General features: G+C 45.9%; 1 protein-coding gene across 1 annotated transcript; it reads right to left on the reverse strand.

Moving 5' to 3' along the window:
- Positions 1-292: 292 nt before the first annotated feature.
- Positions 293-14,752, reverse strand: CYS1 (cystin 1). Its single transcript, XM_077310586.1, has 3 exons — positions 14,438-14,752; positions 4,558-4,601; positions 293-1,591 (listed from the first exon to the last, which is right to left on the reverse strand). The coding sequence occupies exons 1-3, from the start codon at positions 14,750-14,752 to the stop codon at positions 1,495-1,497; spliced, it is 456 nt and encodes a 151-aa protein (XP_077166701.1). The 3' UTR covers positions 293-1,494.
- Positions 14,753-15,411: the final 659 nt, after the last annotated feature.

Raw genomic sequence — 15,411 nt, forward strand, 5'->3', positions numbered from 1 at the left:
ATGGACGGCAGTTGGGTAGAAGGGAGGGGAGGACAATATGGCTCTGGGGGGCTTGGAAGTTTAATAACAGCTGACGGCCAGTTAAAGGAACAGCGGAGAAGGGAAAACTGAATTGCTCAATTTTGTGAAGAGACAGAAAACAGTTGGGCTAGCCCAAGGTATGAAGTAAAGCTGCCAGTTCTCTACAGCAGGGGTAGTCAACCTGTGGCCCTCCAGATGTCCATGGACTACAATTCCCATGAGCCCCTGCCAGCATTTGCTGGCAGGGGCTCATGGGAATTGTAGTCCATGGACATCTGGAGGGCCACAGGTTGACTACCCCTGCTCTACAGTGCTGTGGTAGTGGCTTGAGGGGAGGGGTGGGGAGGTGTATTCCCCATTCCCTGTGGCATACTGCTTAGGTCAGGGACCTCCTGCACTACCCACTTTTCCTTCCTTCATCAATCATTTCAAGGAAGAAGGGAGTCTTCTGTGTCTTGTCTGAATTCCTCAAAATACTCCATAATTCCTCTTTCAGCAGAATGGAATTTAAGACTCGGCACAGTTAATTTCCACCCCCCCACACCCTTTCGTATATCCATTCTTCCCGCGTAACCAAGCAATTTGGAATCGGCGAGTTTAAATCGGCCCAGAGCACCTTAATATAGGAAGGTGCTTTTATGACATCGAAAGGCTGAGAAAGCTCAGAGGATAGATAGCTCAAAAGAGCCACGTTTTTGACTAGTTCTGCTTCAATGGTCCCACAGTCCACTTCGAAAACCGCTAAGCTAGGATTCGGATCTCAAGAATATAATGGTCCTCAGAAGGGTGAGCGCGTGGTGTTTTCCCCATAGGCATTTGAGGCTTTTTGAAAATTGATTCTGTGAGTGCAAAGATGTGGCTCTGGAGGCTCCAGCCTTCCTTATGCTTTTTCAAACCTGCCTGCTAGGGGATAGGATGGTTTAATGAAAGAAAACCCTGCCAGGTGTTTTCACTGAACTCCGTGGGACTGGAAGTAACATTTTGGCTGCCCCTGTGATGCTGAGTAGTGCTTCAGATGGAGATGCTGCACAGCCTCTGGCTTTCTAAAATGCCAGGGCAACCCGTGAGGAAGAAATAGTATCTGCTTTTTACAATTTCCCTGACCGCGGAAAGCTGATGTGTGGGCCAGCCCTTAGTGATGGTAGAAAGCTGATCTTCCTTGCCGATCTTCTAGTCAAGAAGTAGAGTTTTTAACTATGAAGAGGTAAATTTCTGATGGAAATGCAGATTGCAGGGCAATGTTTAGGGCTAAAGGGGTCAACATTAGATCCCCCTCCCTCAAAGTAAGGCAAAGTACAGGCATTCATCCTTTTGAAGTAAGCTTTCAAATCCTTTGCTTCCGTATTCCTTCCATTCAATCTTATCTGTTCCCCTGCTTCCCCAATTTGATTGTGTGTGTGTGTCTTAGAATGTTTTATCTTTGCAGTGACAGTGGTCTTGTTCAGGTTCATTCTGGTACGGTGGCAGTAGGCTTCAGCGACCATATTCTTGTTCGATGGCTGCCATCATCTCCTCTTCAGAATAGTCGTAGGACGTCTTGGACTTCCTCTCCGCTTTCTTGAGTGGGAGGCTGCAAGAACAAAACAGAATCAACATACAAGAAGTGATCTATTGAGTCGGATTGTTTTGGTTGGATTAGCACAGTGCTGTCTTATTCTGGCAGCCGTTCTCCAGGGTCTCCCACAGAAAAAGATCATCTCCAGTATCTGGTATCCAAGGTGCTTTAATTTGAGAAGCCAGTGATAGTACTGGGAATCTTTTGTAGGCAGAGCAAATGCTCTGCCACTGAATTATGGCTGCTCTACCAAGCACACTTATCCTACTGCCTGCAATTCTTTTAATTTTAGTTCTTGCAGACTGCAAAATGAAATGAAAAGAATAGAAGGAAAAATTATAACTTCAACAAATATCTAACAGAGAATATACCTAGCGGACAAATAGGGCGGCCCTTAAGATGAGGGTGTGAATCCTTTTACACTGGAAACTCAGTAAATATACAGAAAAACATTAGGTTTTCTCTTTTAAAAGATGGGGCGAATTGTATGACAAGGATGTAGCATTTTTCCAGCTAGGAGGTAAAGAATGCCAAGGCAGTTGAGTGTCACTTGGGAAAACTGATAAGCATTTTAGATCAGGATTGGGAAACACTTATTCCTAACTCCAGTTTCATGCCTCCAGCCCCATATTCTTCCACTGCTGCATGGGAAAGAAGAGATAAAATATTCCCTCTAGTATGGGATTGCTCAGATTCAGCTGCTGAGCTAGATGAGCATTTTCCTGAGATGAGTGCAGTCAACAGTAGCCCTTTAAGGCAAAGCACTTTAATTTCCCTCAAGGGTTAAACTTGATCATTAGCAGGCCTGTTCCAGCTCACATGTGTCTGTGGTTTGGGCCTTCCTGCAGATGCCATCCTTATCTCTTTTAAGGCCAGATTCAAGAAAGTGGTAATTGGTTAATTGTGAGATTCCTGATTGGATCAGAGAAACCATGTGGTTCATCATGAGAAACAGTGCCAATACAGCTATAAGGCAGTCTGGGGTGCTACTCCCCAAATAAACTGATCTTTGGGAGGGGAATTACTGAACCACTGAAAGCCTCTTGGCAAGGCACGCAGACTGCTAACTGCCCTCCTAATGTGGGGTGCAGACTCCTGAAGCAGACTACAGAGGAAGTGAGAAAAGCGGCTGGTGAATTTCTCAAGCAAGCACAAGATCCGCAAAAGGCCCATTATGACAGAAGCCCAGGTATGTTGCTGTTAAAGACAAGGTGCTGGTGCTAAAACCAGATAATGTGTCAAAATTAGCTGTTGCTTGGGAAGGTCCTTGAGAGGTGCTGCACAAGAACAAAAAATGAAAAACACAGTCACAATTTTCTGGTTAAAGAGCATCATTTGCAGAAAAGGGCTCAAGTAGTTCTCGATGGTTTGAAGTTGAATTTCAGCTTCCAAAAAGGAAGGTGTGTGAGGCAAAGCACCTTAAGTTCCCTCAAGGAGGAACGTGATGATTAGAAGACCTGCTCTGCCTTGCAGGTGTCCATAGTTTGGGCCTTCTCAAGGCCAGATTCAAGAATGTGGTAATTGGTTAATTGTGAGAGCCTGTGCTCAGTTGTGTAATCACGGGAATGTCTCCAGGTAGGTTCCATCAAAGGAGATTCCTGATTGGGTCCACCTGGTGCCAGAGGTCAAAAGACTGCAAAGCGACAGAAGAAGAGTGGGAGGTTTTGTACTCTGCTTTTTACTATCTAAAGGAGTCTCCAAACAGTTTATAATCTCCTACCCTTCCTCTCCCCGCAACAGATGCCCTGTGAGGTAGGTGGGCCTGAGAGAGCTTTGAGAGAACTGTGACTGGCCCAAGCTCACCCAATTGGCTGCATGTGGAGGAGCAGGGAATCAAACCTGGTTCTCCAGATTGGAATCCACTGCTCTATATAGGCCAGAGAGAAGCCATGTAAACTTTGTGTGTGCTGTGCTAGCATGCTCTGGAATGCTATGTTACATCATGATGGACTGTGGTGCATAGAATGCATTGGGCTACAGCCTGGATTCTAATGCTGTAAGAAGGTGTGCCAACTAATGTCAGGTATGAAAAGTATTAGTCAAGTTAGCCTTTTTATTTCGCTGTTGCTTAGGTATAAAGACTTATGCTCCTGCATAGTGATGCTCTTTTTAAAACTTTGGAAAAACCTTCATATATATTTATAAAGGTCTGTGTTATTTGTGCCCATTTAACCTCAAGCACCCACATGTCTGGGTGCTGCTCAGGCAGAGAGAAGTGATGACCCAGGGGCACTTCAGGGGTTTTGTGGGCTAGACCTGGAAAGAGAAATACAGGAAAGCCCCATCCCATGTGTAGAGAGCCAGTTTGGTGTAGTGGTTAGGAGTGCAGACTTCTTATCTGGTGAGCTGGGTTCGCTTCTGCACATGCAGCCAGCTGGCACTGATAAGGCTGTTCTGACCGAGCAGTGATGTCAGGTCTCTCTCAGCCTCACGTCCCACACAGGGTGTCTGATGTGGGGAGAGGAAAGGGAAGGCCCTTTGAGACTCCTTCGGGTAGAGAAAAGAGGCATATAAGAACCAACTATTGTTCTTCTTTGTGTTCTTCTTCTCTACGGCTCTTAGGACCCAACCCGATATAAGCTATCAGTCAAGTTTTTTTTAGGGTTTCCCATTTATCAAGCAGATGTTCAGATCTCCAAGCCATTTTTAAACACGAAGGTGCTTCCTTTGGGGAAACTATTCACCACCTTTCTTTTAAAATATTCCGACTAAAGTCATTCCCCACCAGTTTGACTGACAGGGAATGGATTTGTCCAACAGTAATAAAAACAGCGTTCTGCTAAAATGTACTGGCCACCAAAACCCTGCTCGCTCCAAGAATCCTTCCTACATGAGTACTTGTAATACAGTGTGAAAAATTAATACTAGATCAAGTTAACACAGTTTAAAGCGCCTAAAAATAATGGTGCATTTTTCTTCAGAGCACAAGTGGTGGCCCATTCACTGCTGAAGTCATTGCCACATCAGTTAAAGTAGCTTACTTGTTGGCAAAGTTACTGTTCTCCGGAGCCGGTGTTAATACAATCTGAAAGCAAAAGAAACGACAGAATTAGTTGCCTTGTTACAATAACACTGAGACTTTCGTCTGCTAGAATAATGCAGCTCTGCAGTTACTTCACCTACCTAACTTTAGTGAATGCAATAAGGATTTTAAGCTTAGGCAGGATTGAGGCAGGGCCACTAACAGACCTGCAGTGCCAAGTTTTATTTATTCACTTCATCTGTACCCCACCCTTGTCCTCTATAGCTGGGGTAGTCAACCTGTGGTTCTCCAGATGTTCATGGACTACAGTTCCCACGAGCCCCTGCAAGTATTTGCTCATGGGAATTGTAGTCCATGAATATCTGGAGGATCACAGGTTGACTACCCCTGCTCTCTAGGGACCCAAGGTGGCTGACATAATTATCTTCCCGTTTACCCTCACAACAACCCTCTGAGGTAGGCTTGGCTGCCAGTGAACGACAAATTGAAAATCACCCAGCAAATCTCCATGGCAGAGTGAGGATTGGAACCTGATTCACCCAGCTCCTAGTCTGACACTCTAACCAGGGCTTTCTCAACCAGGGTTTTGTGAAACCCTGGGGTTTGTTGATGGCCCTGGAAGGGTTTCCTGAATGGGTGGGAGTTAATTAATTTTTATAATTTGTTAAACATTTGTTGGGTGATATGACTACACTCCAGCAGATGTCCATGGTTTGGCCCTTCCATCACATACCATCCTTATCTCTGTCAAGGCCAGATTCAAGGCAGGGTGTAGTGGTTAAAGCAGCCTTTCTCAACTTTTTTAGCATCAAAAAACCTTCTTCAGGCCTAAAGAACCGTCAGAAGTGGCACGATCATGCAGAATATGGTTGGAAGGCATAGCTGTCTACATGCCCACCTGGGACCCCTCCAGGCCCATCATTGGCCATTTTGGGAGGGGGGGATAGGTCGACATGACCATATATAATCATATCATCAGCTAAATGTTTAACAATTTTTTAAAATATATAAAAAATTAATTCCCACCCATTTGAGAAACCCTTCCAAGGCAGTCAAGGAACCCCAAGGTTTCACGAAACCCTGTTTTAAAGTATCAAGGTTACCACTGCCTAGTCTGACTGGCGGTAACAAAAGTCTTTAACATTCCCTATGACTTGGTCCTTTTAGGCAGGGGTAGTCAACCTGTGGTCCTCCAGATGTTCATGAACTACAATTCCCATGAGCCCCTGCCAGCATTTGCTGGCAGGGGCTCATGGGAATTGTAGTTCATGAACATCTGGAGGACCACAGGCTGACTACCCCTGCTTTTAGAGACTTGGTCCTTTTAGGGACCAGACTGGAGATCCGCACATCGAGGACGTGCCCGGCTATTGAGGCACTCCTCATCCCCAGGCCGCAGCACTGCATCTGCACCAGTTCTGTGTGTGCCGCTTCCCCAATAACATTTGCCCTCCCCTTTGTGCTCAAACATGCTCTCAACGGGAGCTAAGAGGTCCTAGTGATGTCTGCCCAGGCTCAGAAGACTGGAATAGTAAACCAGCTGAATATGCTGTAAGGGCAAAATTGAAGTCATATCTGAAAAACAGATCAATTTTGAAATCTGAGGAAAGATGGAGGCTTTATTATGAACCAGAAGATCAATTTAAGAGGAGAAACAATTTGATGTCACTGACCACAAGTTGCTAGCCCACTGCCATGCCGGGGCTGGAATATGGGGGGAGGGGGCAGCCTTGCAATGGCTGACCTCCTTTCTCTGGAACTGAACACAGAGGGTTGCCATGGGAGAGGAGCTATTGCACAGTTACCAACTGTCATGCTGAGTCCCACAAAGGAGTCCTCTCTCCCATGTTTTTATTTTATTCTTTATTTGATTTGATTTCTATACCGCCCTTCTATATGGCTCAGGGCGGTTTACATACAACTGCATAGGGGATACATGGAACGAGTCAACATACAACATACTCAATATACAACAATAACAACTCAACAGAGGTTCTAAACAGCTTCAGTGATCCCAACCATAACAAGCTAAACTTCCTAGAGAGGTCAGGCTGCTTCAGGCCATGGAGGTGGGGGGGACCTGTGGTCGGTCTCAGGCAAATGCCAGGTGGAGGAGCTCCCTTTTGCAGGCCCTGCGGAACTGTGGGAGTTCAGATGTTATTCAACATCTATATGTGCCCTCTAGCCCAGTTGCTCAGGAGTTATGGGCTGGGTTGCCATCAATACGCCAATGACACCCAGCTCTATCTCCTAATGGATGGCCAGCCCAACTCCACACACACACACACCCCGAAACATTTGCCAGCTGTTTAGAAGTAGTGGCGGTCTGGCTTAATCCTTCCAACTCAACCCTTCCAAGATGGAGGTCCTGTAGCTGGGGAGGAAGGATCAGGAGGTGCACCTCCCTAGCCTGGATGGGGTGCAGCTGGAGAACACACCTCTAGCCATGAATTTAGGGGTGACCTTTGATGGCTCCCTTTCCATGGAGGCTCAGATCATGACGGTAGCCAAGCTGGCATTTTTTCACCTACACCAAGCAAGGCTACTCGCACCCTACCTGGCTCCAGAACACCTAGCCACTGTGATCCATGTGACAGTCGCCTCCAGACTAGACTCCTCTAACTTGCTTTACACTGGCCTGCCCTTATCCTTGACCTGGAAGTTGCAGCTGTTACAAAATGCAGCTGCGAGGGTCCTCACTGGAACACCATGGAGGGCCCATATCTAGCCTGTGCTGCGTCAACTGTTTGAGGTTTTGGTCTTGACCTATATGGTCATTTGTGGTTTGGGTCCAGTGTACCTGAGGGACCACCTATCTCCTTATGCCCTTAGCAGGGCATTACAGTCTGTGAATCTAAACAGGCAAGTAGTCCCCAGCCCGAGAGGTCCACCTGGCCTCGACCAGGGCCAGAGCCTTTTTGGTCCAGGCCCCGACCTGGTGGAATGAGCTCCTAGAAGAGCTGAGGGCCCTGACTGAGTTTTTGCAGTTCTGCAGGGGCTGCAAGATGGAGGTCTTCCACTAGGTATTTGGTTGAGGCTGGGTGGTGGAACATTGATTGGGCTCCCATCTCAAGCCATCCTACCTATTCTCTGGGAGGTGGTGTGGTGGTGGGGGGGGGCAGGGGGATGAGCAGTGGTGGTTGGGGTTGTTTGTTCTTATCTATTTTGGTTTTAAATTGTATTTTCCACTGTTGTGAACTGCCCCGAGTCAGCTGTCCGGGAGTCTAATAGTATAATTAATTACAAAATATTTGATGTAAGAATGATTAATTGTTAAATATTAATTACTGTTAAGATTCTGATGAGCTGGGGAGCTCTTTCCTTTTTGCTTATCTTTAAAAAGATACATTATACAATGTATGGTAATCTTGAAATGCTATTAATTGATTTATATAATTCTTTTTTCCAGTTTGTCTATCCTTTTTTCCCCCTTTAAAATGAAAAAAACTAGGGTACATCTGCTCTGGCCCATTCACATTCATTGTACACCGTAGCCTGAGCCCTAGGATGCTGTTGCATACCCTCGTTCACTTAACTTGTGGAGAAGTTCCTGCCCTTTATCTCAACTTTTGAATCCAGAAGCCATCCTTCTGGATTTGTTACATTCATTAATATAGTGCTCAGTTTGAGTCTGAAAGAAAAAATAGCCACAAGATGGCACTGTTGCACAGAGGCATATTAACAAGCAAGTCACACTAAAATCAAACACCATTCTCAGCAAATTCTCACTTTTCTGCAGGAGTTTAGGCACATATTAAGCTTAATATTAAACATTGCCCCACCACATGCTGCAAAAAGTTTCTAGCCCACAAACATTTTTACTAGCTTGCCTACCCTCATGTATCTATGGGACTGTTCACATAAAAGTTGTTCTTTCCTACAGAATAATTGCGGTTCTTCGTTTTGCTGAAAGTACGCTAGAAATCAGGGTTCTTTGTGCTACTTTAGTGCTGTCTCCTCATAACACATACCTGAAGTTACCACATGCAAAACCCTTTATGGACTTGGACACACGTAGCAGCTGTGTTAATTTGAGCAAAGCCTCTTCTGACCATGTCATCTTGTGACTGGGTAAGATTGACAGCTGCCTGTACATGTAAGTTCTCTGCTGTGGCCCCCATTTTATGGATCAGTATTATAAAATGGCTCAGAGAAGTGCTTTTTATAAAGGAAATTGGAACTGCGGTCTATGCAGCATGGATGTTGCACTTATTATATGTGCTCTCCTGCTATTCCTACTTCTATAATTCCATTTTCTGCACTGCTTGATAGATCATGCCTGATCCTTTTTTGAATTGTTTCTAATTTGAGTCTAATGGCACCTTTAATAATACTAATACTAGTAATGACAACAATTTTATTCTTATAGCCTGACCTTCCCCATTGGCTCAGGGCAGGTAACAGCAAGCCATGTACAAAATCATAACATTACATTGTGCTGGAAGGGCACTGGTGGGATATGAGCTTTCCATTGAGTCCCAGTGAGAACCCAGGACCAGATGGATTTCTGCTGCATTCAGAACCAGATGGATTTCTGTATGAGCTTCAAGGGCAGCCCTGCATACAGTGAGTTACAGAAGTGTAGTCTGGAGGGGACCCAATAAAATTACAGAACCTTTGATTCCTGCCCATGAAATGCAATCTGCTGTAGCCCAAAATGCCCTGAGAGCAGAATCTGTGAGCCATTTTGGGATGCAGAGTTGGCGGAGGGGGAGGCTAGAGTGGAAAATACCAGCAGGTCCAAGTGCCTGAGGTGAACTAAGAGTGCCTACATCTTTAATTTGGATCTATACCATATGCATTAAAATATTAAGGCGGACACACATGTTTGAAAGAGGTACAAGGTACTCCTGATCAGCTACAGCTCATGATCCACTACCTATTCATGCAGTGAGACTCATATCTTTGAGGCCTATTGTGTGAATCAGTTCTTGATAGACTTTGTGGGGAACTCATAAAGCAAAATGGACAGGACTTGAAGGGAATATGGATGAACTAGGTAAGGCTAGACTGATGAATACATTTTTCCTAGCAGTTCTTGCAGGTAGAGCCACAAAGTCACATGGCAGGCCACTCCTGTGGTAGCCCACACAAGCTAAGGGAAGAAACAGCACATTGGCGGGCACATTAAGACAGCAATCCTAAGAGTGTTTTCCTAGGAGTCCCTTTCAGTAAAATGGGACTTCGTTCTGAGCAGACCCTCTTAGGCTTGCTCCCTCACACTTTTAATTTGTGCAGCCCCCCCCCCCCCCCGAGGGCTAGTACAATTCACTCAGAATCACTGCAATATTCTCTTAAGAAATATTTGAGGCTCTGTTCATTGGTGGTTATAAATCCTTTAGGAAATTTAATGTTATATATTTGAATATTACACTGGAACTTGAAGAAGAATGCTGTCATTAAAAAAAAAGAATACAATCTGGATAACTTGTCAGAATTTGGAGAACTGGAAATAAAAAAGTGAGAACAGAACCTGTTTTCATCAAAAGCACCAGTCGTATTATGCTGTCTAAATGTACAGATTGGGTTGTTGATTCTTTAGTTGGTATTTTGTAAATAAACAATCATCATACTGCAAAAACACTGCATGGTCCTTCTGATAGTGTGTTGCTCTGACTGACCCTCACTGGGGACCATGCCCCCAATAGGGAGAGAGTAGTTCCCAACTGAGGGCCAATTAGAGGTTCTTCCCCTCACTCCTGCTCCTCCTCTGTGCTGCTTCCCAGCACTTGTCCTGAGGAGAAGAGCAGCCAGAAGGTAAACCCAAGAGCTGAGGGTGGTCATCCAGTCATGCTCCACCATGGCTGCCTTGTGCTCCCCATCTTCCTGGCTGCTGGGAGGCCAGGGAAGGCCCTCCAAGTGTGCTTTGTGTTGCCCGCACCACTCTCCCCGGTGTCCTGGCCCCCGAGGGAAGGTGGGGAGGGCCGACCAAGTACACTCTGCACCAGATGCACCACTCTTGCTGGCCTCGTAGCCACTGGGGGAGGGTGGGGAAGGCCGACAGGCACGTTCTGCACCACTCTTGCTGGCCTCTTGCCTGTAAGTGATGATATGAAAGGCCATCTGAGTGCCCTCCATAGTAGCTGCACCAGTCTCCTTGGCTGCTTACATGTCAGGAGAGCTGGGGGGGGGCAGGGCCCCCAGCCCATTTTTAAAGTGGGCTTTCTTACTAGTAAATAAGTATTGGGCTGGCCACCTACTCTGAGAAACCATAACTTGTAGTGTGCAGAGTTATTCCAGTCTAAGCCTTTTGTTTTCCAAGCATTCAGACTGGAATAATTCTTGTTGCTGTCCCAGAGAAATATCTGGTGTGCCAGTTTTCAAGATGGAAAAACATCCTCTATAGCAGCCATAACAAATGACAGATTTAGCTGGCCTCTAAGGAAGTTCAAGAAAACAACACAAAAAACTAGACCAGCTGGTGAGCAGATGCAACTTCTGTTTAATCATGCCTGCTACACTATCTGCTATTGTTAAAATAGAGATCTGTTCAGACACTGAACAAATTTCAGTTATTCTAGGTTTTTTAATAACAATAAAGGGGTTCACAGAAGTAGTAAAGAGCAACTTACAAGTATATATTTTTTAAAACCCCCATAAAACTGTTTTGTTGAAATGTTATACATATTGGTTGTTACTCTTTTGCATATCCCTGCTCTGCAAACTCAGAAAGGGCTATCATTATCATGAATCATTAGTATTAAGTCTAGATGCCATGGTGCCATGGAGTTTGTGTCTTTTGTTATACCCCACTTTCCTCCTCAATAAGAACCCAAAGTGGAGTATAACAGTAAGGAGTACACCCTCCAAAGCAGCTGTTTTCTCCAGAGGAACTGCTCTCCGTTGCCTGGAGATGAGCTATAATTCCAGGGAATTCCCGGGTACCACCTGGAGGCTGGCATCCCTACGTATTTCAAAGGGCTGTTGTGAGGATAAATGGAGAAGAGAAGGACATAAGCATCTTTAGGTTCCTAAAGGAGAGAAAAGTGAGTATAAATGAAGTAAATCAACAAGTTATGTGGCTCCGTGAGCATCTGCTAATGTCTTCCCATAAACCCTGGATAATCCTTATTTCAAATGTACATTTGTACCCGTCATTTTGGAAACAACTGACTGATTAATCCAATCTTGAAAACAAAACAAGTCAAATTTAAACATTATCCTGAGGTAGTTACCAATTGTAAGGCTTCAGTCAAAAAATAAAATGGACTGGATCTTTGCAGCAGCTGTAGTAATAATAACATCAACAGCAATAATAATGGAATTTGGCTGTGACAAATGTGCAGCATTAACGCTGAATAGAGCAAAGATAATTGAATAAGAAGAAATCAAGATGCTGAACAACGATGACATCATCAAAACAGTGGGCTTTGAACAACACCTTGGACTTTGGGAAGCTGCCAACATCACACACATCTTTGTTAAGAAAAATACAACCAATACACCAAAGAGTTAAAAAGATATTGCGAGCAGAATTAGATGGAGGCAACATGGTAAAGGTAACTAACCTGTGGGCAGTTCCAATTCTAAGAACACAGCTGGCGTTATTGAGTGGAAGCAAGCAGAAGGAGAAGCAACAGGTTGCAAGACTCATAAGATAATGACCGTGTATCACTCGCTACACCTTAGATGTTGATGATCTTTATTTACCAAGAAAATTAGGTGGAAGGAAGAGGTATCCCGAAAGCTAAGCAAGCAGTTGAAGAAGAAAAATGAGAACTGAATCCCAAGAAAACAAAGAGAAGCTTGTATTTCCAAGTGTACAAGGCAGATTTATTAAAGGTTATAGGGACCAAAGATTACAAAAACTTTGCAATCAAAACTCACTTTTACTGCTTGAGGCAAAAGCACTTGCATCAGCAATATTTGAAAGACACAAAGAATAAACTTGATAGTGAAAGTACCTGCCAAGTGGCTTCAAAACGAGCACTTGAAAAAAGAAACAGGAAGACTCATTCTAGCTGTACATTCTAGCTTCAGCCACTCAGAATGAAAAAATATGAACACCAAGATTCAGAAGACCAGTGATGACAGCAAATGTGACTTGGCAAGACAAAGGGTGAAACAACTGACCACAGGTCAGTAGCTGCAGTAATGTTGCTCAAAGTGATTTTAAGCAACACCAGAAAGTTGCAGCTCGGTTGCACTGCAATCTTTGCAAGAGGTATGGCTTACCATCAGCCAAGAAATTCAGGGGAGTATAAACCAGACAAGATTATGGAGAATGGTGAAACAAAGATTCTTCAGGACTTCTGATTACAAAGATAAAACACCTGAGTGGAGGGGGTGTAACCCAGTGGTGGATCATCTGCTTGGCATGCAGAAGGTTGCAAAATCAATCCCTATCGTCTCCAGTTGAAAGGATCAGGAGGAAGGTGATGTGAAAGACCTCAACCAGAGGCCTTAGAGAGCCACTACCAGTCTGAGGAGACAATACTGACTTTAATGGACAATGGGTCTGTTTTAATATGAGGCAGCTTCATATGAAAGAGTCAGCTTGGTGTAGAGGTTAGGAGCGCTGACTTCTAATCTGGTGAGCCGGGTTTGATTCCCTGCTCCTCCACTTGCAACCAGCTGGGTGACCTTGGGCTTGCCACAGCATGGATAAAACTGTTCTGACCGAGCAGTAATATCAGGGCTCTCTCAGCCTCACCCACCTCACAGGGTGTCTATTGTGGGGAGAGGAAAGGGAGCCGCTTTGAGACTCCTTCGGGTAGAGAAAAGCAGTATATAAGAACCAACTCTTCATATGTGAAGCATAACACACTTGATATCACAATTGTAGAAGAAAATGAGAAATAGGATTTGCATAATTGACACTGCAAACCCAGGAGACAGCAGAATAGAAAAGAAAGAACAAGAGAAGATCACGTAATGCCAAGACATATGAACAGAGTTAGAGTTCCTCTGAGAGAAGGTAACCATCGTGCCAGTTGTTACTGGAGCTGCTGGAGCAGTGTCTAGGAGTCTCAATAAACACCTGGATATTCCAGGCATTGAACAAATAATGGCAGCTCAGCACCAGAAGACAGTGCTACTACTTGGAACAGCAAGAAGATACATCTACAATTCCCAAGTACTTGGATAGATCTTGAATTGCAGAACGCCATCTACCAGTCAATTCATCATTATCACCCCCACCCCCACCCCCACAATAACAATTACAACTGATTAGAAGGAAGAATCTGACATGGGGATAACTGAAAGACCTCAGCCTGAGACCCTGGGGGGTCGTTGCCAAGTCTGAGGAGACAATACTGACTTTGGTGGAGCAAAGGCCAAGTTCAGTAGAAGGCAGCTTCATGTGCTTACAAAAAAGAGGAGAACCAGAAACACACTTGGGTTTCTGACATTGCTGTCACTTGCGGCAGTAACTCACAACTGGATTTGCTAGTGTGGACTGGATTATCCAAACCGGTTGGCACATCATTAGATATTGTTCTGTCATGGCACTATAGTGATAATTTGCAGCAGAACCATTCCTAGAGGGCAATAACCACCAACAGGGGGATGCACCCCAACTAGGCTGTCCCAGTGAAACAGGGGGATCCCCAGTTCAGTCTCTTTGGCTTCAGTTCCAGTGGGTGGCCCTGTTGGTCAGAAGCAGCAAAACAAATCTGGAGTCCAGTGGCATCTTTAAGACCAACTGAGTTTCATTCAAGGTATGAGCTTTTCTGTGCACACACACGCTTCCTCAGATAGATTTTCGCGCGCGCACACCCACACTCGTGCCTTGAATGAAACCTTGTCGGTCTTAAAGGCGCCACTGGACTCAAACTTTGTTCGGTTTGGCTTCGGGGCAGGTTTGAATTCCGGCATCGGTGCTGCCCAGCGTTCCCGCCGACCCTCTCTTCCCGCCTCCCCCTCGCTTGGCTTACCTGCCGATCCCCGTGGGCTTGGTCCCCCTCTCCGCCCCCTGCCGGACAGGAGAAGGCATACCCGGCGAGGCGCCCGGGCAGCCGGGCCGGACCGTCGCCGTCACATTCCGCCAGCACTTCGTCCAGCAGCTCAGAGTCCGAGTCGGGCTCCCCTAGCGGCGGCCGAGGGACCTGCGCCGCCTCCTGACTGCACCTGGCCCCCGCGTCCGCCCTCTCCGGCGCTTCTGGCCTGGCGGGGGCGCTGCCGCTCCTGCTGCCCCACCGCGGTCTCCTCCAGCGGCCGGCAGGGCTGCAGCTGCTGCTGCCGGTGCCCATGCCGGCGGAGGGCGAGCCGGGGGTCGGGCCGGCCAGGCCAGGCGGCCGCTGCAAGTTCCTCTTCGGCGGTTCGGATTCTAGAGCGCAACTGTTGCTCGCCGGGCGGCGGCGGCGGCAGAAGAGGGTGGGCTCCTGGTGCCTTGCCCTCTCCGCCTTGTTCTCCTCGTTGCTTTTCGTCTTTTTTAAAGAAAATAAAAAGAAGTTCTGGATAGAGTTGGAAGAGGCGCCCCCCGCCCCGCCACCAAGGGCGACAAAACGGAGCTGCAATCCTGGGCTGGCTTCACCCAGCGCGGCCAAGGAAGGGGAACGCTGAGGTTGGATTCCGCGCCCTCCCCCGGCCCAAGAATTTGGCCTTGAAAGGAGCCGAATGGGTGTAACCTTTTCCCTCGGAATGAGATTGGTTTCAAAAATAGCCTTGGAAATTATATATATACACGCACACACGCACACACATACTTTTGACTAAGATTCTTTTAAAAGGAGGAAATACCAAATGGCCACTCTCACAAATATCTGTGGTGATTTCTGGTGAGTGGAAACCATGACAAAATAAACAGAGCCCGGATTAATGCCAACTGGAAAGTATTAAAAGGAAGGGAAAGCAAAGTTTAGCTTTTCTCCTGTCTTGTTCTCCAAAATGGCTTCCCTTTGCAAGCAGC

Source organism: Paroedura picta, chromosome 1 (assembly GCF_049243985.1).
Source record: "Paroedura picta isolate Pp20150507F chromosome 1, Ppicta_v3.0, whole genome shotgun sequence".
Taxonomy (NCBI): Eukaryota; Metazoa; Chordata; class Lepidosauria; order Squamata; family Gekkonidae; genus Paroedura; species Paroedura picta.

Excerpts from the sequence above, each read along its gene's own strand:
- CYS1 (XM_077310586.1), bottom strand. The coding sequence starts at position 14,752 with ATGGGCACCGGCAGCAGCAGCTGCAGCCCTGCCGGCCGCTGGAGGAGA. Across the intron at positions 4,602-14,437 it reads AAGCCCACGGGGATCGGCAG|ATTGTATTAACACCGGCTCC; the intron begins GTAAGCCAAGCG and ends TTTTGCTTTCAG. Across the intron at positions 1,592-4,557 it reads AACAGTAACTTTGCCAACAA|CCTCCCACTCAAGAAAGCGG; the intron begins GTAAGCTACTTT and ends TTGTTCTTGCAG.